The sequence below is a fragment of the Notolepis coatsorum genome, assembly GCF_963971535.1.
Source record: "Notolepis coatsorum genome assembly, chromosome: 1".
NCBI lineage: Eukaryota > Metazoa > Chordata > Actinopteri > Aulopiformes > Paralepididae > Notolepis > Notolepis coatsorum.
In genome coordinates this window covers 121540961-121568365 of record NC_140165.1, presented here as the reverse complement: position 1 = coordinate 121568365, position 27405 = coordinate 121540961, and the positions used below count along the sequence as shown (strand labels likewise).

General features: G+C 46.6%; 1 protein-coding gene across 2 annotated transcripts in view; it reads left to right on the top strand.

The window, feature by feature from the left end:
* Positions 1-27405, top strand: part of ccdc125 (coiled-coil domain containing 125) — a 113821-nt gene that overhangs the window by 73432 nt on the left and 12984 nt on the right. The window contains exons 5-9 of one of the 2 annotated variants that reach the window (XM_084325581.1): positions 3327-3404; positions 14013-14098; positions 15892-15974; positions 16069-16181; positions 26443-26547. In XM_084325581.1, coding sequence (XP_084181707.1) covers positions 3327-3404; positions 14013-14098; positions 15892-15974; positions 16069-16181; positions 26443-26547 — 465 coding nt within the window. The remainder of the gene's footprint in view (positions 1-3326; positions 3405-14012; positions 14099-15891; positions 15975-16068; positions 16182-26442; positions 26548-27405) is intronic. The other variant, XM_084325582.1, reaches the window with a different exon arrangement.

Below are 27405 nucleotides of genomic sequence, written 5' to 3'. Positions count from 1 at the left end.
TATACTGAACACTGTCTACGTACGTGACTTCTATTTTTACTTCTATTTTTACATGCTATACTATTTTATTTTATTTTATACCTATCTTTTGTCTAGCACAGTCTCTGGAGCGTAACATAAAGAAGCATTTTGTATAAAAGTATTCTGTACTTCTGTATGACAACTATTAAAGAAACTTGAAACTTGAACTAAAGTGCAGAGACAAAGCATAAAATAGATAGCAGCAAAATAGACAAAGTCAAGGTAAGACATAGAACATTAAATCACATCGTTTTTCATATTAGGATCTAAGATCTAGGGTTAACTTGCCGAACGTTGAGCGCCAGGACCCCCCAAAACCAGAGTATAGTCAGGTTTTCATCGTTGTTTCTTTTATTCGATATTTCCATTCATAAAGACATGCCGGCAGCCTGTGTTATCACTGGGGATGGGTCTGAGATCTCAAAAGTCCAATACCGCCACCTAACGTCTTGCGACCACTATTGCACTCCATTTGAAACGATGTGGCTTGGTGTCTGGGCCGAGCTGCGGCCTGCGGGCGGGGTCTAACTACTCGGTCAAGCCAAACGCTTATAACGCATGCATCGACGAGGGTCGGCTTCATGTTCAATGCTGGATTACGTTGGCACCTTGATCGACATCAGTACTTGGAATGGCGATCAGATAATTGGAATATTCTTTTTGGGACAGATCCTGGTCAAGGTAAGGACTATATGGTATCAATATTGCGTTGATCCAAAAATTCCTTCATGCTGATCGTGGCGTGTTCCGTTGGTTGCGATCAAAGCATGGAGGGGCGCCCCCCCCCCTCCTTCATGCATCCATGATGAAACATAATACCAATAATCTAAATTTGATTTGAGAACAGTAGCTAGTCCAGGGAAGAAACGATAACGCGTTTACTAGAATACACGTTGCCGGCCATTACGAAGCATTTTGGAAATGACACCAGACCACCCTGAAACTACACTCATATTCACAACGGTATAAAACGGAAATGTATGGATGGAAAAATGATTTGTTTCTTGCATCTTGACCGGAAGAAACTCAATGGCAATCAACTATATTATTAGATCCATAGCTATAATATATAATATAGCTTTAGGCCTGCAAACACAGCCACGTATCCCCATGTTAAAAGGCGCTGGCCTTTCAACAGTAACAGTAAACAGCGCCATCTGGCGCTGAAAGTGTTAATAGGCGTCTTTGTTTACGGTTTGATTATCACTGATACAAAGTAAAATAGTGCAGTGCAATAAAATAGTTAGTAAAATAGAATAAAATAATGCAATAGTGCATTGCAATAAAATAGTTATCATCGTATTTTTTCGGGAGGCCGGTAAGGAGTGCATTACAGTAGTCGAGTCGGCTTGAGATAAAGGCATGGATCTGGTTTTCAGCGTACTTTTGATTTATAAATGGCCGTACTTTAGCTATGTTTCTAAGGTGGAAGAATTATGTTTGTCAACTTGTTTTTTTTTATTTTTATTATTATTATCTTTCTTTCCCCTCTTTTTTCCCGATTTTTCCTCCCATCCCACCCTTCCTGGTTGTTGCGTACTTTCCCCTACTGTTGGTCCGGGAGACCGGAGACTGTCACATGCTTTCCTCCGACGCATGTGCAGCCTGCCGGCAGCCAGCCTGGCCGCGCAGGTTCTCACCGGGGAGAGTGTAGCGTGTGGGAGGCCACACTATCTCTCCTTAGTTCCAACCCTTGCTGAGCAGGCGCCCCGACCGAACTGTAGGGGTCGCTGTCCACAACGCCCAGGACCCACCCTTCAGCTTTCCTACCCCCTGATACAGCCAATTGTATCAGTGTGAGAGGCCAGCCAAGCTGATAGCAACGCCGGGAGCTGGATTCGAACAGGCGAATCCAGTGTCTCCCGGTGTTGGTGACGAACGTAATCTCCGTGCGCCACCTGCCCCCCCTTTGTCAACTTGTTGATTGTGATTTAAAGCTTAGGCCTGAGTCTACCATAACACCAAGACTTAACTCACTCAAATACAGTTAGCAGCTGGATAGACTACAGAAGGAAATTAGCTTCTGCTAAATGTGGTGCAAACACACACAAAATCATATATATTTTTTTTAAGTAGATTCTGGGCTTTTCAGATAACATTCGGGGCTTGAGCCCAGGTAGCCACCCCCTAGCCCCGCCCCTGGTGAAATAGCATTTCTGTTATTACAGAGAGAGTAAGTACCTGTAAAAGGGTACCGCTGGGTGGCGGTATGGGTTCCCCGGTACCAGTACTGGTCTCGGTTTAGATGTGAACAGTCTCCAGGCGACACCATATTTTAACCTACGGCTTAACCCTTTCACTACCACACTACAGAAGGTTAAGCCTTTCACTACCAGGGTTAACCTTCTGTAGTGTGGTTGTGAAAGGGTTAACCATTTGTGGTGTGGCAGTGAAAGGGTTAACCTTCTGTATTGTGTCAGTGAAAGGGTTAACCTTCTGTATTGTGTCAGTGAAAGGGTTAACCTTCTGTATTGTGTCAGTGAAAGGGTTAACCCATGCTGTACAGAATTCACCTCAACGCTGGTCCCGTGACAGCCTATAATATACAGTATAAACCTGGAGTCATAATATACAGTATAAACCATAATATACAGTATAAACCTGGAGTCATAATATACAGTATAAACCATAATATACAGTATAAACCTGGAGTCATAATATACAGTATAAACCATAATATACAGTATACACCATAATATACAGTATACACCTGGAGTCATAATATACAGTATAAACCATAATATACAGTATAAACCATAATATACAGTATACACCTGGAGTCATAATATACAGTATAACCCATTATATACAGTATAAACCATAATATACAGTATACACCTGGAGTCATAATATGCAGTATAAACCATAATATACAGTATAAACCATAATATACAGTATACACTGGAGTCATAATATACAGTATAAACCATAATATACAGTATAAACCTGGAGTCATAATATACAGTATAAACCATGATATACAGTATAAACCATAATATACAGTATACACCTGGAGTCAAAATATACAGTATAAACCATGATATACAGTATAAACCATAATATACAGTATAAACCATAATATACAGTATAACCCATGATATACAGTATAAACCATAATATACAGTATAAACCATAATATACAGTATAAACCATAATATACACAATATACAGTATACACCATAATATACAGTATAAACCATAATATACAGTATAACCCATAATATACAGTATAAACCATAATATACAGTATAACCCATAATATACAGTATAAACCTGCAGTAATTTGGTACCTCGGTTCCTCACAGGCGATCCTCAGCAAAGCCACCAGTCACACGAAAAACCTGCTCCAGAAGGGTGAGGAGAGGACCAAGGCTTTGGAGAAGGTAATGCACCATCCCATACCAAGGTGACACCGGAGAAGTGATGCATGATGGGAGCTACAGCACACTGGGCTCAGCCCCAGGGGACTAGAACAGACCATGGGAGCTACAGGCTCAACCCCAGGGGACTAGAACAGACTATGGGAGCTACAGGCTCAGCCCCAGGGGACTAGAACAGACCATGGGAGCTACAGGCTCAGCCCCAGGGGACTAGAACAGACCATGTGAGCTACAGGCTCAGCCCCAGGGGACTAGAACAGACCATGGGAGCTACAGGCTCAGCCCCAGGGGACTAGAACAGACCATGGGAGCTACAGGCTCAGCCCCAGGGGACTAGAACAGACCATGGGAGCTACAGGCTCAGCCCCAGGGGACTAGAACAGACCATGGGAGCTACAGGCTCAGCCCCAGGGGACTAGAACAGACCATGGGAGCTACAGGCTCAGCCCCAGGGGACTAGAACAGACTATGGGAGCTACAGGCTCAGCCCCAGGGGACTAGAACAGACCATGGGAGCTACAGGCTCAGCCCCAGGGGACTAGAACAGACCATGGGAGCTACAGGCTCAGCCCTAGGGGACTAGAACAGACCATGGGAGCTACAGGCTCAGCCCCAGGGGACTAGAACAGACCATGGGAGCTACAGGCTCAGCCCCAGGGGACTAGAACAGACCATGGGAGCTACAGGCTCAGCCCTAGGGGACTAGAACAGACCATGGGAGCTACAGGCTCAGCCCCAGGGGACTAGAACAGACCATGGGAGCTACAGGCTCAGCCCCAGGGGACTAGAACAGACCATGGGAGCTACAGACTCAGCCCCAGGGGACTAGAACAGACCATGGGAGCTACAGGCTCAGCCCCAGGGGACTAGAACAGACCATGGGAGCTACAGGCTCAGCCCCAGGGGACTAGAACAGACCATGGGAGCTACAGGCTCAGCCCTAGGGGACTAGAACAGACCATGGGAGCTACAGACTCAGCCCCAGGGGACTAGAACAGACCATGGGAGCTACAGGCTCAGCCCTAGGGGACTAGAACAGACCATGGGAGCTACAGGCTCAACCCTAGGGGACTAGAACAGACCATGGGAGCTACAGGCTCAACCCTAGGGGACTAGAACAGACCATGGGAGCTACAGGCTCAGCCCCAGGGGACTAGAACAGACCATGGGAGCTACAGGCTCAGCCCCAGGGGACTAGAACAGACTATGGGAGCTACAGGCTCAGCCCCAGGGGACTAGGACAGACCATGGGAGCTACAGGCTCAGCCCCAGGGGACTAGAACAGACCATGGGAGCTACAGGCTCAGCCCTAGGGGACTAGAACAGACCATGGGAGCTACAGACTCAGCCCCAGGGGACTAGAACAGACCATGGGAGCTACAGGCTCAGCCCCAGGGGACTAGAACAGACCATGGGAGCTACAGGCTCAGCCCCAGGGGACTAGAACAGACCATGGGAGCTACAGACTCAGCCCCAGGGGACTAGAACAGACCATGGGAGCTACAGGCTCAGCCCTAGGGGACTAGAACAGACCATGGGAGCTACAGGCTCAACCCCAGGGGACTAGAACAGACCATGGGAGCTACAGGCTCAGCCCCAGGGGACTAGAACAGACCATGGGAGCTACAGGCTCAGCCCTAGGGGACTAGAACAGACCATGGGAGCTACAGGCTCAGCCCTAGGGGACTAGAACAGACCATGGGAGCTACAGGCTCAGCCCTAGGGGACTAGAACAGACCATCGGAGCTACAGGCTCAGCCCCAGGGGACTAGAACAGACCATGGGAGCTACAGGCTCAACCCTAGGGGACTAGAACAGACCATGGGAGCTACAGGCTCAGCCCCAGGGGACTAGAACAGACCATGGGAGCTACAGGCTCAGCCCCAGGGGACTAGAACAGACCATGGGAGCTACAGGCTCAGCCCCAGGGGACTAGAACAGACCATGGGAGCTACAGGCTCAGCCCTAGGGGACTAGAACAGACCATGGGAGCTACAGGCTCAGCCCCAGGGGACTAGAACAGACCATGGGAGCTACAGGCTCAGCCCCAGGGGACTAGAACAGACCATGTGAGCTACAGGCTCAGCCCCAGGGGACTAGAACAGACCATGGGAGCTACAGGCTCAGCCCCAGGGGACTAGAACAGACACAGGCTCCGTTCACCCACGTGAGAGTTGTAGAGGTTTTGGCCAAATCTGGCTATTTCTTCTCTTTACCATAGAGATCAAGGTAAACATTTGACCGTATCTTACAGGTGTTCGGAACATTTGAACAGTAAATTAAAAATGTTCTGACCCGTAGATCCAGCATGAAACAAGTTTGTTTGAGAATTGTCCTGCGATCTGACAGTGTTGATGATAGCACCTGTGTAAAAGTCCTGCCCACTTAGGAGACAGGAACAGTTCCATTTTCATCCCATTGGTGTTGCTTTTAATGCGTTCTCTTCCTTTGTTAGTGTCTTTGGTAACGAGGTGTGTATTGGTGTTTCTTTCTCTTCCTTTGTTAGTGTCTTTGGTAACGAGGTGTGTATTGGTGTTTCTTTCTCTTCCTTTGTTAGTGTCTTTGGTAACGAGGTGTGTATTGGTGTTTCTTTCTCTTCCTTTGTTAGTGTCTTTGGTAACGAGGTGTGTATTGGTGTTTCTTTCTCTTCCTTTGTTAGTGTCTTTGGTAACGAGGTGTGTATTGGTGTTTCTTTCTCTTCCTTTGTTAGTGTCTTTGGTAACGAGGTGTGTATTGGTGTTTCTTTCTCTTCCTTTGTTAGTGTCTTTGGTAACGAGGTGTGTATTGGTGTTTCTTTCTCTTCCTTTGTTAGTGTCTTTGGTAACGAGGTGTGTATTGGTGTTTCTTTCTCTTCCTTTGTTAGTGTCTTTGGTAACGAGGTGTGTATTGGTGTTTCTTTCTCTTCCTTTGTTAGTGTCTTTGGTAACGAGGTGTGTATTGGTTAGAGTTGTTCTGATACCGATACCAGTATCGGAAATGCCTCCGATACTGCCTAAAATGCTGGTATCGGTATCGGCGAGTACCCTCTAATTCTGCGCTCCGATACCATATGACGTAATTTATCAACAACACGTGCTGTATCCTCCTGCTGAGAGTGAGCATTATAAAACAAACGTGTTTTTAATCGACCATGAATTAAAGTGTCAATGCTGTTTGTCATTTTAACAGCAGATACTTTCTTAAATGTCATCGCCTGACAAAGCAGTGACGGGGAGCTCTGATGTATTCGCTTGCTGGTGTTATTAGCATTAGCTGAAGAGCTAACCAGGGGCGGGGCTAGGGGGTGGCTACTTGGGCTCAAGCCCAGAATGTTTTCTTAAAAGCCTTGAATCTACTTTCAAAAAAATTAAAATAAATAAAAATTACTTTTTTTTATTTATTTAATTTTTTTTTTTTACAATTAATCATTGTTACATGAAAATATGTTTGCACCAGATTTAGCAGAAGCTAATTTCCATCTGTAGTCTATCCAGCTGCTAACTGTATTTGAGTGAGTTAAGTCTTGGTGTTATGACCTCAGACCTAAGCTTTAAATCACAATCAACAAGTTGACAAAAACATAATTCTTCCACCTTAGAAACATAGCTAAAGTACGGCCATTTATAAATCAAAAGGACGCTGAAAACCAGATCCATGCCTTTATCTCAAGCCGACTCGACTACTGTAATGCACTCCTTACCGGCCTCCCGAAAAAATACGATGATAACTATTTTATTGCAATGCACTATTGCATTATTTTATTTAATTTTACTAACTATTTTATTGCACTGCACTATTTTATTTTGTATCCGTGATAATCAAGCCGTAAACAAAGATGCCTATTAACACTTTCAGCGCCAGATGGCGCTCTTTACTGTTACTGTTGAAAGGCCAGCGCCTTTTAACATGGGGATACGTGGCTGTGTTTGCAGGCCTAAAGCTATATTATATATTATAGCTATGGATCTAATAATATAGTCGATTGTCATTGAGTTTCTTCCGGTCAAGATGCAAAAAACAGATCATTTTCCCATCCATACATTTCCGTTTTATACCGACGTGAATATGAGTGTAGTTTCAGGGTGGTCTGGTGTCATTTCCAAAATGCTTCGTAATGGACTAGCTACTGTTCTCAAATCAAATTTAGATTATCGGTATTATGTTTCATCATGGATGCATGAAGGAGGGGGGGGGGGGGTGCGCCCCTCCATGCTTTGATCACAACCAACGGAACACGCCACGATCAGCATGAAGGAATTTTTGGATCAACGCAATATTGATACCATATAGTCCTTACCTTGACCAGGATCTGTCCCAAAAAGAATATTCCAATTATCTGATCGCCATTCCAAGTACTGATGTCGATCAAGGTGCCAACGTAATCCAGCATTGAACATGAAGCCGACCCTCGTCGATGCATGCGTTATACGCGTTTGGCTTGACCGAGTAGTTAGACCCCGCCCGCAGGCCGCAGCTCGGCCCAGACACCAAGCCACATCGTTTCAAATGGAGTGCAATAGTGGTCGCAAGACGTTAGGTGGCGGTATTGGACTTTTGAGATCTCAGACCCATCCCCAGTGATAACACAGGCTGCCGGCATGTCTTTATAAATGGAAATATCGAATAAAAGAAACAACGACGAAAACCTGACTATACTCTGGTTTTCGGGGGTCCTGGCGCTCAACGTTCGGCGAGTTAACCCTAGATCTTAGATCCTAATATGAAAAACAATGTGATTTAATCTTCCATGTCTTACCTTGACTTTGTCTATTTTGCTGCTATTTTATGCTTTATGTCTGCACTTTATGCATTGCTCTTGATCTGCCAATGTTGTGCTCATTTTATGTGTCTTTTTTTACTGCTGTGAAGCACTTTGAGCTGCAATTCTTGTATGAAAGGTGCTATACAAATACAGTGTATTATTATTATTAATTATTATTATCGTTTGCTTCATTAATTAAAGGGTGTGAATTTAAGTGTTCTCTAGTGCCTTTTGTCCGCTTTAAGGTGGTGGTATAAGTTAAAGGTTGTGGTGTTGAAGTAAAAGAATTCCACCTAGCTGGGCTAAGCCCCGGATCTCCTACAATCCTAAATCCGCCCCTGGAGCTAACCGAAAAGCTAGTTTTAGCTTTAACGTTACCTTGGCTAAAGTTGAGGCTATTCATAATCCAGCAATAATGGCTGCAGACCTGCAAGCAAAGTACAGCAAGTTGGCAAAGGAGTATTCCAAGGTAAATCACTTTTTCACCAGTAACGTTATATTGTCTTGTTTCCATCTAACGTTAGCTCACGCTAACCTAGCTCGCGTTAACTGCTAGATCAACTGATCAACCTCTCCCACACATGCATGCAATTAATGACATAATGCGGACAGCCATGATACCGGTGACAATGTTTAGCTTTTAGTGCCAAATGATAAGAGTCTGAGGCGGAGTCTCAAAAGAGAATGTTGAATATTTATTGTGCATTAAAAATCACAACAGAGCCTCTGCTACTAGCTAACCTAAACGGCGCAGCCTGGACAGGAAGTGCAACAACGTCTAACCTCCGTGCGGAATCAATGTCACAACAACCTTTCCGTGGGTGAACTCATTGAGCATAGTTGTATAATACTAATCTATACAATCACCTGTTGTTGAATAAATACCATTACTTTATAGTTATTACTAAAAAACAGTATATATAAAACTGTAGCTGTAATTTTTTTTGTATATAATTTATATAATACATTTTTTTTTTTTTATGTATGCACTGGTATCGGATCAGTATCGGTATCGGCCGATACCCAAAGCTTAGGTATCGGAATCGGATCGGGAAGGAAACAATGGTATCGGAACATCTCTAGTATTGGTTTTTCTTTATCTTCCTTTGTTAGTGTCTTTGGTAACGAGGTGTTATCGATACACGATATATATCGCGATATTTTTACATTTCCTCTAAAGCACTTAAAAATGCTTGATTTAACCCTTTGATGCATACAGTCACGCCAATATGATGATTATAATAAGTCCCTGCAACATATGTTTGCATTATTAAACCATGAAGATGCTTTAAAAAACAATTAAATGAAAATGTACTAAGAGTAGTCTACTGACACACTAATAAAAAAAATTATTTACATCTAAGACAATTTATATAAAAACTCTTGGGTGCCTAAGACTTTTGCACAGTACTGTGTTTTCTATCCACTTTAGCCAAACACACACACACACACACACACACACACACACACATATCTATATATATATATATATATATTAGGGTGACCAGAGTCGCGGGACAGTCCTGATATTGGGCCGTTTGTCCCGCGTCCCGCAACAACAAAACAATGTCCTGCAATTCAAAGATAAAAAAAAAAAAAAATATTTTTTATTTTTTATTTTTTATCTTTCAAAGATTATTATTTAAATTTTTTTTTAAATGTTGTTAATTTAATGCCTCGTTCCAATACCCTCTTATATTTAAAAAAAAAATCGGGCGACGTCACAAACCAATGCATTGCGCAGCCGAGCAATAGTATCCATCTGCAGGACCACAGCACCGACACATTCAGGACCGCGACACTTTGCGGACCCACACTCTCCAGACCCTCGCTCCCATTGGCTGATTTGGGTCACGTGACCGTCCCACCCAATGGCTGAATTGGAGTGGGACGGTCACGTGACCCAAATCAGCCAATGGGAGCGAGGGTCTGGAGAGTGTGGGTCCGCAAAGTGTCACGGTCCTGAGAGTGTCGGTGCTGTGGTCCTGCAGCAGGATGCATCTCCAGCCGAGGCTGCTGAGCAGCTCACTCGAGTCGCGCTGCCTGTCACCTGTCCGAGCCGGTGTTCTGTGAAATTCTACTACTCTGCTGAGAACTGCTGCCGTAGCGCGAATCGCCTATATGTTTGGACAGCTGGGTGACGTCACCCTATAGGTCACTCCGAATTCCAACAGGTGTACCGACATTTTATCATCTACAAATACATTCGGCTGCAAAGCCAATTACATGCAAATATTTACATGCATATACAGTTCAAAAGGTGCAATGAAAAACATATGTTTAAGATATTGTTTAAGATATATCAACAACAAGACTCAACAAGACGTTCGTCAGCAAGGTGGCAGGATATTGTAGTGTGAACGATTGTGGGTAATGCGCATGCGTGCGCCATGCGTGCCAGCAGGTAGTAGAATTTCGCAGAACACCGTTTCAGATGATCCCCAAAAGGTAGAATGCAGGATCTGCCACTGACAGGAGCTTCACCCATGGAGGAGAGGGGGACGTCACATAGTTGTTCAGAGGAGCGCCTCTTCAGCAAGTCTGGCCCGACTATTATTGAGAACTGAATCAATCAGAGGGTCGGTTTGTTATAATAACAGAATACACGGGGAGTATCGCCGGGACACTGTCCAGAGGGAAGGGGGCAATAGAATCCGTAGGCTAATATCCCCAAAACCGGAGGTGAGTTTAATAAGATTAATAACAAAATGAGCTATATATAGCCTACCATCTGCGTCGAATATGATATATAGGCATTTAAATAATAAATACATTTATTTAATTTGAATTAGCAATAAAAAAAATGAAATACTTTTTTTTTTTGCCCCCCCCCCCCCCCCCCCCCCCCCCCCCCGTGTCCTGCATTGTCCCGCAAAAGCAGTGCTGCTGTCCTGCGACTGAACCATTTTGACCTGGTCACCCTAATTAATGAAATTAAATGTTTATATCATCAACTATCCAGTTAGTATTTATACTGTAACGTTTGGCTACTTTAAATCATTGAATGTAGAGAGAGAGCGAGAGGGCGAGAACTAGGGATGGGTACCTTTCACATTTGAACCGATACCGGTACCGGTACCTGTGAATCGATACCGGTACCCAACGGTACCTTTTTTCGGTACTTTAGTCTCAAGAAATTTAATTTACCTACCTCAGTCGTAAAAAAAAAAAAATCCAAACTTCAAATAACTACAATTTCGACAGTTTTCGGCTTGTCATTGCTCCGACTGCTTTGTTGTTGAATCAAGTCAAATCCTAGGTAAGCATATATTGTGCGTGTGAACGTTGACATAAAAAGAAAAAAGTAAAAAAAAAAAAAATAATCTCGGTTTCTCACTTGATTCGATACTCGGTAGTACCGACGTGTTTCGGTTCGGTACCTCAAAAGTACCGAATTCGGTACCCATCCCTAGCGAGAACACACGAGAGAGCCAGCCCCCCCCCCCCCCCCTCGGGTTTTGTTCAAGGTTTGCGTTTTGAGCGTCTAAGCTGCCGTAGGTGATGATGTCACACTCGAATGTCAACACAGGAAGAGTTTAACACACGGAGATGGGAACTGGATGCCCGATATAAAGAAACTAATAACCAATAAATATGAAGTTATGTTTAAACCTCTGTTGTCAAGCGTCGTCAATATAACCCACCCCCTTTCCTCACGAATGGAACTAGTGTCGTGGAGTCCGCTTTGAGCGTTTCCAGCATTAGCAGCTAGCCTAGGTATTGGATAACTAGTTAGCAGCTAACGTTAGCCCATTGCTCGCGTCAATTAAATTGCATGTCATTAAAGGTCCGCGCTAGTCTGTGTCTAATGAAATTACAATTGCATGTCATTTAAGGTCCGCGCTGGTCTGTGTCTATAATGAAATGAGAGGACAGCTCTGCGCTAAAGCAAGTCTCATCTCAGCCGCGACGTGACAACATATACTCGATGTTCACGATATAGTAATTTACTACATCTCATGTAGAACAAGCCGCGATACATTGAGTATACTCGATATATCGCCCAGCCCTAATTGGTGTTTCTTTCCCTTCCTTTGTTAGTGTCTTTGGTAACGAGGTGTGTATTGGTGTTTCTTTCTCTTCCTTTGTTAGTGTCTTTGGTAACAAGGTGTGTATTGGTGTTTCTTTCTCTTCCTTTAGAGTGTCTTTGGTAACGAGGTGTGTATTGGTGTTTCTTTCTGGGCCAACTAGCCCTTCAGGGGTGCTGCTCAAATAAAGGCGTGGTCTGTTTACCTTCACACTGTCTGGTCAACATTGGGTTGTAGTATTCTTGCTTTATACAGTTGAACAAAGGAGAAAAATCAGTATACAATATAATTAGGGCTGTCAAAGTTATGGCGTTAATAACGCATTAACTCATTCCCGCCAATAACAAGTATACTCGTTATTGGGCACCATGCGTTGAGCGCCAATAACCAGTATACTCGTTATTAGATTGTTTGATCTTTCTCCTTTGATCCCCGCTCTACAGACTCGGCCGGAGCTCTCTGAATCATTTTGGCACAGCCACATACGATGGAATTGCAATGCCGATCGAATCTCACCAGATGGCAGTATCGTCTATCTTTTGAACTCTGATTAGAAAGGCAGCAGTATAGTCAATGAATGCACCGAGGCATCGAGGCTCGCTCTGTGGGGGAGGAGCTCTTCCAAAGCAATCGCAAGCAGATCTGCTCGCCTCAAAACCAATTTTTTCCCGTAAACGTGTAATTACATATAAACTTGTAATCGCAATCGCAGATGGGATCATTGGAATTATTCTTTTTGGATTACCTTCTGACTAAGGTAAGGACCCCCTATGTCTATTTTACCGAACGTGAAACATGTTTATGTAACGATCACAGTGGCTTACTGTACCGGTCATAAACAAAAAAAATTCTAATGATCAGATCTTCGGGGTAAGACTACCCCCCCCCCCCCCTTGATGATTTTGTGAAGGTACATATGTTATATTTTGGTGACAAACATAACATTGTACTCCATTCAGTTGGATTTGTGATACCGTTTTGATTCCACATAGTCGAAGAGGATGTTTTTTGTGCCCCTTTTATTTTTCCCCATGTGAGGTTGGACACAATTACATTGTGTGATTTGCGTTAGAAGTATGAGGAATCCAGGGAATGATCTTTGAGTAATGAAAGATTTAGCTTAATGTACCTCTTGAACAATGTGTCTGTTGTTGCGATGCATTGAGGTCCATCGTGAACAAGGATGCTTTAGTGAACCTAAAAAAGGGTCTGTTTTAGTGAACCTTTATAAGAGTACATTACTGAGTCATGTTACATTCAGCCACATGTTGTTGACTATTGGGCTTTACCATGTTATGATTGCAGCATATTTATAAAAAAAAATTTATTCTAAATGCAGTACCTTTTTTTGTTTTTCTGGACAATATTTGTCTTTTCAGTTGTGTATTTTATTTAATAAACACACATTTGCATAAAGCAAGCATATCTGTCCACTCCCATGTTGATAAGAGTATTAAACATTTGAAAAATATCCCTTTATGGTACATTTTGAACAGATAGAAAATGTGTGAGTAATATGCGATTAATCACAGTTAACTATGGACAATCATGCGATTAATCACGATTAAATATTTTAACGGATCGACAGCCTAAATATAATATACAGTCATTAGAACGGATAAGTATAAAAAAAAAAACAGACATTTGAAATAATAATTGGATCATGGTTTATAAGCTAAAACATAAATAGGCACATTTTATGCATTTATGTCACAATTATTATGTTCTTCTTTTTCAATCACTGTGTGAAACGAAACCAACACGTCAGCGGTTGTTCAGCGTGATGAAAGATGATGTGATGATCCACATCGGCTGATCATTTAAACGCGATGTCCCCTCCAGGAGGTGAACGGCTTGCAGTGGGAGATCACCTTTAACCAGGTGCAGCTGACGAACACGGAGCAGGCCTGGGAGCAGAAACATGACAGGTGAGATCACCTTCAACCAGGTGCAGCTGGGAGCAGAAACATGACAGGTGAGATCACCTTCAACCAGGTGCAGCTGACGAACACGGAGCGGGCCTGGGAGCAGAAACATGACAGGTGAGATCACCTTCAACCAGGTGCAGCTGACGAACACGGAGCGGGCCTGGGAGCAGAAACATGACAGGTGAGATCACCTTCAACCAAGTGCAGCTGACGAACACGGAGCGGGCCTGGGAGCAGAAACATGACAGGTGAGATCACCTTCAACCAGGTGCAGCCTGGGAGCAGAAACATGACCGGTGGGATTATTATGTTTTGTTAGATCATTCAGTTTTTTAACAACTGAGAAAAAATGTATTGCAAGTTTTCTGAGATTTTATGTTTATATAATTATGCAAAATAGGCGTTACCTAATCAAATAATGCGCTAATTTGCATCGATCGCCCGGAACAGAATCACTAACATTGGATGATGCCAGATTAAAGAAAATTGTTTCATTATGTTGCCACATAACACAATGAACTTTTGTCCAGAAGGGATTCTATGTCTTTTTATCATCCCATAAATCAGGAAATACTGTCTACAGTCATAAACATCTTTTATTTTCGCCAAGTCTTTTGGTATAAATGTACTATAAATCAGGCTATGAATGATATATCAACAAACAGCCTTCTCTGATTGTTATCGGGCCCCATCTGCCGTTCCGTGAAGTCTCTGCGTTGTGTTTATTTGTTGATGTGAGGCAATCGTTCGGTGGAATTCTGTCCTCCCAAGCACTGGCTGTAAACCACTGTTTCACCCCGTTAATGCATCCAGGCAAAAATGTAACTGGAGTCGTCGTCTCTTTATCAGAAAGGATGTTTATATGGCGGTCGGGTGGCGTAGCGGAGATTTGCGCTCGTCACCAATGCAAGAGGCTGCGGTCTCGACTCCCGGAGTCAGCATTGCCTGCGGCTTGGGCCGGTCGTCATACTAACTCGTTTGGCTGAGTTAGGGCGAGGGAAGTCGTGGGTGGGAATATGGCGTTGTGGACAGCGACACCTACAGGTCAGGTCTGGGCGCCTGCTCAGCGAAAGGCAGGAAATGGTGAAGGCAGCGTGACCTCCCACGCGTTACGCTTCACCAATGAGAGTCCTCGCTGCCAGGTGAAAAGAGAGCCGCTGGCTGTCTCCACATATGTCGGAGGAAGCATGTGGTGGACTTCAGGGTTCCCTTGTACCGACCAGTAGGAGGAACATGCGCACAACAACCAGGTAGGGGAGGGGGGGAATTGGCATAACGACTAAATTGGGATGGGGAGAAAAAAATAAAATCGGAGAAAAATAGGATAAAAAAAAACAGGAAAAGAAAGGATGTTTATTTCCATAAACATAGCATCTCGTACAGAATGAAAGTATTTGGTGATATAAGAAACTAAATTAATATATTCTATCTCTGTCGATCGATTTGGTTGTCCCGTTAGCAGAAGCCTGTCTGTTAGCCTGTAGCTATACCTCTACCTCGTGGTCTTCCCCTCCCCCTCCCAGTCCTCCCCTTCAAAGGGCTGGAGCTTGGCTGCTCAATGTGGTCCGTCTCACTATCCAAACTCTTCTGGCTCCCTACCGGAAGAACTAACGGCTTAAAGTCTCTCTCGCGCGCCATGTTTCTCTAACAACTTCGTTGTTTTGGCCATCTCGTGTTAAGGAAGCAAAATATAAAAAAATCTCAATCTACCAAAATCTTTTAGATTAGCCTATTCACCTAGGCTGTCTCGCCTTAAGATGGATTCTGATTGGTCCCTGCTTGTGTGTGGGCAGGCTGTGCAGTGACAACAAGACTTTGAGTGACAGTCTGCAGGAGAGGCTGGGGGAGGTGCAGGAGCTGAAGGCAGAGAACGCTGGTGAGTCACTCAAGTTAGTGCTCCACCCAAATACTCCATTAATGGATGGACACTGTCTAAATGTGTGTGTGTGTGTGTGTGTGTTCACATTCAGCCTTAAGTCAACAGTGCCTGGAGCTCACTGCTATGCTGAACGTCCGAGAGCAGAGGGCTTTCCAGGCGACCCAGCCTCCATGTAGTCAGGGGAGAGAGGGAACAGCCCTGGAGGTGAGAGAGGAGAGAGGGAACAGCCCTGGAGGGGAGAGAGGAGAGAGGGAACAGCCCTGGAGGGGAGAGAGGAGAGAGGGAACAGCCCTGGAGGGGAGAGAGGAGAGAGAGGAGAGAGGGAAGGTTCAATCCAACACAGATCGTCTTTTATTCTGATTCTGATCATTTAGTTTGTATTTGTAGTGCCCCCTATTGGTAAAATGTTATTAATACATTTTTATTTTAATGTGATTGTTGTGGTGATAAACCATAGATTTATATGAAAGAAACCATATATATATATATATATATATATATATATATATATATATATATATATATATATATATATATATATTCAGATTGAAACGGAGGGCTAGGGCCTCCACAGGGTGCGTTTGATGGAACTGGCGGACACTATGGGGTTGTAACACCCGTTAAAGAATTACACAGAGGCGTGCTGCAGTTACTGGTTGTTATTTGATAGATTTCCAGGTGTGGTTGTGTTCATTGACACGTTATCCCATGGGGACAGGGTAAACTACTACAGCACGTCGTTAGACGGTAACACTGAGACCGGCTCGCTCACGTTAAAGGGGAGGAACTCTTAGAGGACCGGTACAGAACAAAGTAGTCGTCAGACAATAACACTGAGACCGGCTCGCTCACGTTAAAGGGGAGGAACTCTTAGAGGACCGGTACAGAACAAAGTAGTTGTCAGACAATAACACTGAGACCAGCTCGCTCACATTAAAGGGGAGGAACTCTTAAAGGGTCAGTACAGAACAAAGTAGTCTTATTAGCAGGGCTTTCCTACACAGCCGCACCCAAAAGTCTACTTAGACCTTTTGAACTAAAACGGGAAAGTCTCTGGGGTCCTCGGTATCCGTGAGGCTCGGGAGCTGCACCAACCGGGACACAGGGCGCAGGTATGTTCGGTCCTTCACTTGGACAGCGGCGGTGCGGATGCGCCCGTCAGCTCCAGGGTATGTCTGAGTGACCTTCCCGACAGGCCAGAGTGCCCGAGGGAGCTTTGGGTCAACAATTAGGGCCACCTGGCCTAGTGACAGTTCCTTGCCGTCCTTCCTCCACTTCTGCCTCTCCTGTAGACCCGGTAAGTAGTGGCGAATGAATGCAGACCAGAAGTGGTCGGCCAGCACTTGACTATGCCTCCAGCGACGTTTCCCAAGGAGGTCACTGGAGTCGTAAACTGCTTGAGGTAGAGACGAGTCACGGCGTCCCATGATGAGGAGGTTCGGGGTAACGGGATCAGGGTCTGCAACGTCCGAGGAGAGGTAGCCCAATGGCTTTGCATTCATGATGCCCTCCACTTCGATGAGGACTGTGTGGAGGACGGTCTCAGACACTATCTGATCTTTCAGGATGACTCTGAGGGCAGTCTTCACCGACTTCACCTCCCTCTCCCAAGTTCCACCAAAGTGCGGTGCGCTCGGCGGGTTGAAGCGGAACGTAATCTTCTGCTTAGCTAACTGTTCCTTCAGTCTGGGTTCCATCTCGGCAAAGGCTTCCTGCAGCTCTCTGTTTCCTCCGACAAAGTTTGTGCCATTATCGCTGAGGAGCTCGAAAGGTGTGCCGCGGCGTGAGATGAAACGCCTCAGGGACATCAAGAAGGCGTCAGAGTCCAGGCTTTCTAGGAGGTCAAGGTGTATGCAGCGTGTAGTCATACACTTGTAGACGATCCCCCACCTCTTCTCATTCCGGCGCCCTATCTTGATGTGAAATGGCCCGAAACAGTCTACTCCTGTAGAATAGAATGGGGGCTTGTAGAGACGCAGGCGACAGGGCGGAAGGTCGGCCATTTTAGGCATGTCGGGCTTTGCTCGCCACAGATGACATTCTCGGCAGGTGTGTTGATGCTTGCGGATTGCTTCTCTTCCTCGTAGAACCCAGAATCGGGATCGAAGATCAGCGAATACCCTCTCAGGCCCGGGGTGGAGAAGAGTTTGATCATAGTCTTGGATGATCAGCCTTGTCAGGGGGTGATGTGGGTCCAAGACGATTGGGTGAATGGCATCCATCCCCAAATTCTCGGCTCTGCGCAGCCTACCGCCTACTCTGAGGAGACCTGTAGCCTTGTCGTACTCCGGAGATAGGGAGCTCAAACGACTGTCTGAGGGAAGAGGTCGGTCAGACTGGAGGGCCTTGATCTCCTCGGGGAATGAGTCCAGCTGGGCTCGTGTAAGGAGGACCTTCTCGGCATTGAGGACGTCAGCTGCTAAGTAGGGCTGATCTGTAGTCTGGGCGTCAGCCGCACCGTGAAGGGACCTGGCTGTTGCTTGGACGAGGTCCTTCCATGAAGTGAAGTCTTCAACGGCAGGGAGCAGAGGACTGGGAGAGGTGGTTACATGACAGATTATGGCAGACTTCTTCATCTCGTGGCCGTCGGACTCGGGATGAGCAGAGGGCATAGTAGGCCACTGGTCTTCAGGTAGGTAGAGGAACTCTGGACCTTTGTGCCATCGATGTGGTCGTACCAGTTCCTCCAAGGTTAGGCCCCGAGTGATGTCGTCTGCTGGGTTTGAGGCAGAGTTCACGTATCTCCAGTTATCGGGCTCGGTCAGGTTCTGGATTTCCGCAACTCGTGTGCCCACGAAGACCTTATATCTACAGGACTCTGACTTGATCCAATGGAGAACTGTGGTGGAATCCGACCACAAGACGACCCGTTGGATGGGGACGGTGAGCTCGGCTTGAAGTACATCATTAAGCTGGGCACCTGTGAGGGCAGCGCTCAGCTCGAGTCGGGGCATCGACAGCTGCTTCCTGGGGGCCACCCGAGACCTAGCGAGCACAAAGGAAATGTGGACTTGCTGTTGGTCATCCATGGTCCGCATGTAGGCGACAGAGCCGTATGCACGCTCGGACGCGTCACAGAAGATGTGGAGGTCCCTGGTCGAAGTAGAGGTGTTCGCATGTGGTGGAGCGTAGGCTCGGTGGAACTCCAGGTGTATGAGGTGAGGGATCTCTTGCTCCCAGGTGCGCCATCTGTCGAGCAGGCTTTGGGGTCGGATTGGGTCGTCCCAGCCGACCTCCTCCTTCCAAAGGTCTTGTATGATGACCTTGGCTCTTGTGGTGAAAGGTACAATGTAGCCAAGGGGGTCGTACTGGCAGGCAAGTACTCTGTAGAGGTTCCTCATGGTAGGTGCTGAGGTCTCCACAGGGCGATGCTTATAGCCCAGGGAGTCATTGAGGCAGTTCCAGCGTAGGCCCAGTGTAGGCTCCTGAAGATCACTACTACTCTTGGAGAGCCACAGTTCGCTGCTTTCGGAGCGGGCTTCGGGCGGAAGGTGCTCGATGACCATAGGCACGTTGCTTGCCCACTGGCGGACCTCGAACCCTCCCGTCTGTAGGTGATGGCGGAGTTCATCGACGAGACGCTTGGCCTCTTCGGCGGAGTGTGTGCTATGCAGACAGTTGTCGACATAGAAGGACTGCTCGACTGTCTTTATCAAGTTGGAATTGCCCTCTGTGTCGTTTTGGATGTGTTGCTGGAGGGCGTAAATGGCACAGCAGGGGCTACAGGTTGTCCCGAATGGAAGTACCTGCCACTCGTAGATATCCGGCTCCTTCTCCCTCTCCATGTTCCTCCAGATGAAGCGCAGCACTGGCTTGTCGGTAGGCAGCAGGCGGATCTGGTGAAACATACCTTTGATGTCGCCACTGACTGCCACGGCATGCTGACGAAACCTGAGGAGGACACCGAGCAGGGTTGGCCCGAGTGTAGGTCCAGGAAGCAGAAGGTCATTTAGGGACAGGCCTTGGTACTGGAATGAACAGTTAAAAACGATCCTGTCCTTACTGTTGTGGGTCACCATATGGTGCAGGATGTAGTAGGATTCTGCAGACTGGTCAGCTTCTGCCGGGGTTATCCTTGCCACGTAGCCGGCCTTCTCCAGTTTCCGTATCTCATTACAGTAGACCTCGGCTCGTTTGGGGTCCTTGGTAAGTCTTCTCTCTATGCTGCGGAGGCATGGCAGCACAGCTTCCTTAGGGACATGTAGTGGGGTGGCATTTGCTTGCCGAAGCAGGGGAGTAGCGTAGCGCTGGACTCCGTCGACCTTGACCCTGGTAGTGAGTGCTTGGAGCGCGACCATGGCTTGCTGATCTTGCTTGGAGCGGGTGACTGCCTTCGTGCTGATGTAAGGGAGAGTGTCGACTTGCCAGAGGCGCTCGACATTCCTGAAGAGCTCTGTGGCTGGAGAGGCAGTGGCAGTGTGGAGGCACTGTGAAGAAGATGTAGTCTGGGCAAGGTTTGTAGGGCCCTGGAGTGACCAACCTAGTCGGGTGCAAATACCGACGGGGCCGCCTGGTGGGCCTGCGCGTACAGGCTGTACTGGGGTCAGAAGGTGTGGCATATCTGAACCAATCAGGAGTAGTGGCTGGGCATGGTCGACTGGTGGTAGGGGCAGGCCGTGGAGGTGCTTGTAGCGTTTCTGTAGTGCGGCCACAGGATAAGAGTGTTCGGCCAGGCTGAGGCCTTCGGCGGTGAAGGCCTGGTGGATCCGATACTTCTGGGAAGGCGTGCACCATGGAGAAACGTCGAAGGAGACGGAGCTGCCCTGGAGCTGTTCGACATTCTGCTGGACGGTTTGTAGATGGAGAGTCTCTGGCGTTCTGGTTAGGTTCAGCCGCCGCACGGCTTGAGGCAGAACGATACTTCGTTCAGAGCCGTCGTCCAACACGGCGTAGGTCTCCAGGGCTTGGTCCCCGTTCCTCAAGATGACCTTGATGACCTTTAACATAACCTGTTGTGGACGGTTGGGCCGGTCGAGGTATACCTTAGTGGGTGGTGTAGTGACCATACAGACTGTGGTTTCACCCTGCTGTATGGAGTCGTGCAGAATGGTAAGGTGCTGTTCTTTGCATGTATTGCATGGGCGCGTCAGAGTACATGCTTCGGCAGAGTGTTTGCGGCCACACTTCCAGCACCGTTTCTCCTCTCTGATCCACTTCACGGCCTGGCTGGTAGATAGCGTCTTGAAGTCGTCACAAGCATTCAAGAAGTGCTCCTTGTTGTCACAATAGGGGCAATACGGTTTGGACTTGAAAGGGGTTTTGTAGCGAGTAGGCTCTGGGGTACTAGCGACTTCCCCAGCATTGAGGAGGATGGTTGTGGTCTTCTCCTTATAGTGGGTGACACGTTGGTCTTGCTTGGTTGGCTTGGGTGCGTCGCACTGATAGAGCGCTGCGGCTCGACTTGAGAGGCGCTTAGCCTGTGACTTCATCTGGAGCCAGGCTGCCAGGTCGGGCAGGGTGTATGTCAGGTCTGACCCTGTCCGGAGAATGCCGCGACTGAGGCAGTATTCGATGAATCCGTCCCTGACTGAAGGGGGCATCTTGCTCAGGAGCCGGTCGACGTGGGATCCGCATCTCAACTCGTACCCGTTTTGACCTTCAAGTGTCCCGAGCATGCCCACCAGAGACTGGATGGACAGGGCGAAGGAGTCGAAGGCTTCAGTGTCACCGAACTTGATGGGAGGTGAGTTGAGAATGGCGCCTAACTCTGATTGGACGAGCTGTCTGGGTTGGCCGTACTTGTCTTGCAGGGCTTGCAATGCAGCGGTATACGGTCGAGGGTCATACATGTAGGCTCTGGCAAGGTGGAGAGCACTGGGGAGTTTCAGGTGGCCGAGGAGCACCTGGTACTTATACTGTTCAGACAGGTGCCCGGTACTACCCATCAAGTTATCCAAGGCTATCTTGAGTAGGGCAAAGTCACTTTCGCGGTCACGTTCAAAGACTGGCAGCATCGGCTGTGGGATGCCGTAGGGAGAGGTAATCAGCATCTCTGATCCTGGGTGCTGTAAATGCCCCGATATAACCTGTGGCGGGGTAAGAGCCATGTGAGGTGCAGCAGGACTCGCGTTCTGGTATGGTGGGGCTGCAGTAGAGATGGTCGCACCGTAGGTAGGACTCTGGGTACTGTGTGTAGCTACAGAAGGTTCGTGTGAGGTCGTAGGTTGCTCAATTGGACCAGGCATGTTAGGAGCTGGGTACCATGACACAGGGGGAGCGGCAGAGCGAGACGTCGCCTGTGCTGGATGGTGCATCACTGGGGTGATGGCGGCTGGGTTAGCCGGGTGGGGAATGCATGTTCTGTGGTATAGTACTAGTAGGGAGTGCTAGAGGCACAGGTGCCGCTACGTGGTGCTGTAGTCCAGGTGGTGGATAGGTCGGCTCAGATACTGCTGCGGGCACAAGAGGGGGTGCAGGGTGTAGGTGAGAGATGGGTTGATGCGGTGAGCCTGCGGGAGCGTTGGCAGGTGGGGCGTGCATCGCTGGTAGGGGGTAGAGGCCCCGGGGGGACGATGCACCGCTACGTGGTCCCGTCTCGGACTCTTGAAGAAGTGAGGTGACAATTTTGGCTAATTGAAGTTCCTGCTCCTTCTTCTTAAGCCGCCTCTGCCTGTCGAGGCGTGTAGCGATAGCTTCTCTTGCATCTTGTGCTTCCTGCTGTATGCGCTGTAAGCGTTGGCACTCCAGGTCGGCGTTGCCGTCTTCTTCTACCTGGCGCTGTAGCTCCTCGAGCTCCAGGGAGTGGATGTGCTCCTGGAGGATAGCTTCCTGGACTGGTGAGAGAGCATGTTGTGTGTGTACGCTCCCGGATGAACGATGGGGACCAACGCCTGACCTTATGGTGGGTCTAGGAATTGACCGGTATGAGGACCTACTACCTTCGGACGGGTCCCTTGCCTCATTCGCCGGGCATGAGCGATGGGAGCAGGCACCTGACCTTATGGTGGATCTATGATTTGGCTGATGTGAGGGCCTACTACCTTCGGACGGGCCCCTTACCTCGCTCGCCGGGTATGAATGATGGGAGCCAACGCCTGACCGCTCGCTCCTCGTAGGTGGGTTCCTCGTCTCGCTATCCCGGCGCTGTGATGCGTGGGATAGGGCCTTTGGCGGTTCATCTTGTGGTTGAGTACGGAGTTGAGTACTGGCTTGAGTACTGGCTTGAGTACTGGATTGAGTACTGGGTTGAGTACTGAGTTGAGTACTGGATTGAGTACTAGGTTGAGTACTGGGTTGAGTACTGGATTGAGTACTGGATTGAGTACTGGGTTGAGTACCGAGTTGAGTACTGGGTTGAGTACTAGGCGGGGTGTTAGGTTGAGCGCTAGGTTGGGTACTGAGTTGAGTACTGGGTTGGGTACTGAGTTGAGTACTGGGTTGAGGTTCGTATCCCACTTCGAAGTCACGTAGGTGGCTTGGTAGGTGGCGCTCTCTCTGCGGGTGAGCGGTGGTCTCTGTGATGTCCTGGTCTGCCATAGCGTCTTGAAGGAGCTCCATCCGGCTCGAAGGACCATGAAACGGAGGGCTAGGGCCTCCACAGGGTGCGTTTGATGGAACTGGCGGACACTATGGGGTTGTAACACCCGTTAAAGAATTACACAGAGGCGTGCTGCAGTTACTGGTTGTTATTTGATAGATTTCCAGGTGTGGTTGTGTTCATTGACGCACACGTTATCCCATGGGGACAGGGTAAACTACTACAGCATGTCGTTAGACGGTAACTCTGAGACCGGCTCGCTCACGTTAAAGGGGAGGAACTCTTAGAGGACCGGTACAGAACAAAGTAGTCGTCAGACAATAACACTGAGACCGGCTCGCTCACGTTAAAGGGGAGGAACTCTTAGAGGACCGGTACAGAACAAAGTAGTCGTCAGACAATAACACTGAGACCAGCTCGCTCACATTAAAGGGGAGGAACTCTTAAAGGGTCAGTACAGAACAAAGTAGTCTTATTAGCAGGGCTTTCCTACACAGATAGTCATATATCCTCAGACATGTACCACAGGTTTCAGCATTAAAAAGCACTTATTTGTGTGCATTTGACCGTGATCGCAGATCGCCCGCCTTTTTGCAAGGTACCGACAGCAGCTTTAAGTTTCAAATGTTTTTATTGGAAGTATTTATGTAAAAATAGTTTTTTTAATTGTATTTGACAACCCCATTAACACATTCCCGGCCAGCCATTAGACGGGCCCCACTCTAGGAAGGCCACCTTTCCATTACAAACGTTCACTGTGCGTCACGTTGTTTGTAGAGCTAAACCTATATTTTATATTATAGCTATGGATCCAATGTCATTGTCAATTGACATAAAGAAATAATTGTTTCATCAATACGTTCCCGTTTTATACGGTGGTCAATATGAGTGTTATATCGGAATGATCTGGGATAATTCCTGCAAAGCTATTTATTAGGCGCTAAGCTAATAACGTTAAATCGATTGGCGTTTCGTCCCTACACAAGCTAGAGTTAAAAATCCAAATGCTTATGATCGGTATTATGTTCCATCATGAATGCATGAAAGGAGGGGGGGGCGGGGGAAGTCATTTCTGATTATTGATTACCAATAACGGCATTCGTTATTACCACAACATAGGTTGAGCAGGGGGATGGCTATGAAATCCTTGCATGATCAAGCTGAAATTGACGTCAAATTGCTCTTACCTGTGGCCGGTTGGATTCCAAAAAGAATTTTCCAGTTATTTGATCGCCATCTGCTAGATCATATGTCCATTGGCTGATGCCATATTCCTTTACTGCATAATGAATTCGGCGTCCCAAGAAGTATTCCATGCGATCTCGTGGAGCCCTCGCTTCAGGCTAACAGAAAAGTCCGCCCGGAGCGTAAAAAATGTGACACTGTTCTGAAGGGCCAGATTAACATTGAGAATCTACGTTTTATTGTTTTATATAACTTGTATATTATTTATATATACAAGCTATATCCCTTTAAGCCTTCGTTTGAATCATAGCATTATTCGCTTTCCTCATTGGATAATGCCCTTGACGTCGGCGGTGCCTAGAATCGCGCCCCTGAGACAAGTTCAAAGACGAGTCTGGACATGTTGGGACATGCCTGGGGCCAGCGCATTGATCTCAGACAAGAGCTTCGGCTGCGCACTAGAAAGCCCTCTAAGTATATATATTGTGGAAGGCGCGAACAGTAGCAGTTCGGTGAAGTAGCGGTTGGTTCGTTCGTCAGTACAACGGTGAAGTTCAACCTAATGCAGTAACGTGAAGCTCGTCCGGAGTAATGCAACAGCAGTAGTTGAACCTAGCGTATAGCAGAGTCAAGTTCGACCTAACTTAATGTGAAGTAAAGAGTCGTCATTTAGTGTGAATCGTATTACAGCAGTTTGTTCGGTGTGCAGCATTAACAAGCAGTTTGTTCGTTTAGTAACTAGCGTGAACCTTAGCAAGTGTGTGTGGACTTAAAGTAATTAGTGCCAGCACACAAGGTGGGCCTAGTAGCAGAGCTATTGGACATGTGCGCATTGGAACCTACCGCGGCGATATTGTAGAACCATTATTGGTTGGATTATAGTGATTGTGGAAACGTAGTACCGTGGAGAAGAGCATCGTTAATACCCACTGTCGTTTGGATTTAACTACCCTGAAGATTCGACCACGGGCTAGCTTCGTGGACGAAGCTGGCTGGCTATCATCATTGCTATCGGGCATTGGATTACAGCTATTACCTTGCTGCCGAGCACTTGGATTATAAAGACCGGATCCGTATGAGAACCCCTTTTTCTTCAAGTGAACAGCCTGAGTATCCGTACATTCTTCATTCCTCTGGAGCTTACAACTCTGGGAGGATATCACCAGTCTCCAGCGGTACCCTCGTTTTGCCCCCCTATATTGCCATCCCACGCCAGGCGGCGTCTGGTCTAGTATACCTAGCCTAGGAATTATTCATTCCCACTGACTTTGCTACTTGCTGACTTTCTAATATCATTCGCCATAAAAGAGCGACCCAGTAATTGACAGTTGTATCTTCTGCATAATAATAAATACTGTAAATGATATCTCCTCGTCACCGTGCCGTCTATTCTGAGTGTCTGCCATAATTAACTGTACTGTCTGGCAAGTAATAATAATAATAATATGTAGTAGTGGTTTAATCTATCACAATCTTTAATACAGTCAGGGTTTTGTAACCCCTCAGTTACAGACACCAAGTCTGCAACAAGGATTACTGCATTCTCGAGACAGCGCCAATACCAGGATCTGGCCGGCACTGCACTTTCGGAGTCCCAATATGCCTTTTCCAGCCAAAATACAGCTCTGTGACATTGAATAGGATATTAAAATCGAATAAAAGAAAAAACGAGTTAAAAACGTATATACGTGATTGGCCGGGAATGTGTTAAATAAACTCTGGCGAAGGAGGTGAATGTTTGACTCCTACCACCCATTCATTATTTCTCCTTTCTCCCCAAATGGTTTTGGTACGGTGGCCCAGATGGCTATGTTGGGAGCGTGCCAGTGCTTCAGCGGCAGGGAGCCTTGCCCTTGTGCCAGAAGTGCCGCTGCTAGTCGGAAACACCTCCTCCAAGTCCGACAGGAGGTACAGTGTGCAGCATCCAATACCCAACGCCCTTCATGTTATTAGACAGGAGGTACAGTGTGCAGCATCCAACACCCAGAGCCCTTCATGTTATTAGACATACTATTCCAGGGCTCCCCTCAGGGTTTTTTATTATTATTATTATTATTATTATTATTATTATTATTATTATTATTATTATTATTATTATTATTATAAAATAACCCCCCTATTTCACTATTAGGTTAGGTTACAATGTTTTGCTGTGGCGTGAGAGAGAGGTAAAGGCTTCTCGCTCTCATTTGAAACAACCTGAGCTATAGTATCCTATATTGAAAATACCTTTTGTAAATTGAGAAATGATGACTGAAATTCCTTCTGAAATTATAATATCTAAGCCTCGTCTTTTAATCTACCAAAACAGTGTGCAATAAACAATAAACAGTGTGCAATAAACAATAAACAGTGTGCAATAGCTAATAGAAAATGACAAAATCCCCATTAATTTTGACTAGCTAACTTCCCTCCAAGATAACGTTCTGTTTACATTGACAATAGTGAAATAGGGCAACTAAAGTGATCAGCTTTAGAATGACTACATTTCATGAGGTACTGTATGTAGTGTGTTAAACTAGGGTCAGATTGTCGCCAATGAAAAGTAACCAGGTGATATTCATTGTCTATATGCAGTGGTTCCCAAAGTCGGGGTCGCGACCCAAAGGTGGGCCGCGAGCAGCCACGGGAGGGCCGCGAGATGATTTAAAAAAAATAAAAATAAAATCAATCAATATTTTTTTTATTTTAATTTTTAATTTTTTTTTAATTTTTTTTTGTCCGGCCACTGAACTTAGAAGCAGGCCAGGACAGTGTTTCTAGTTG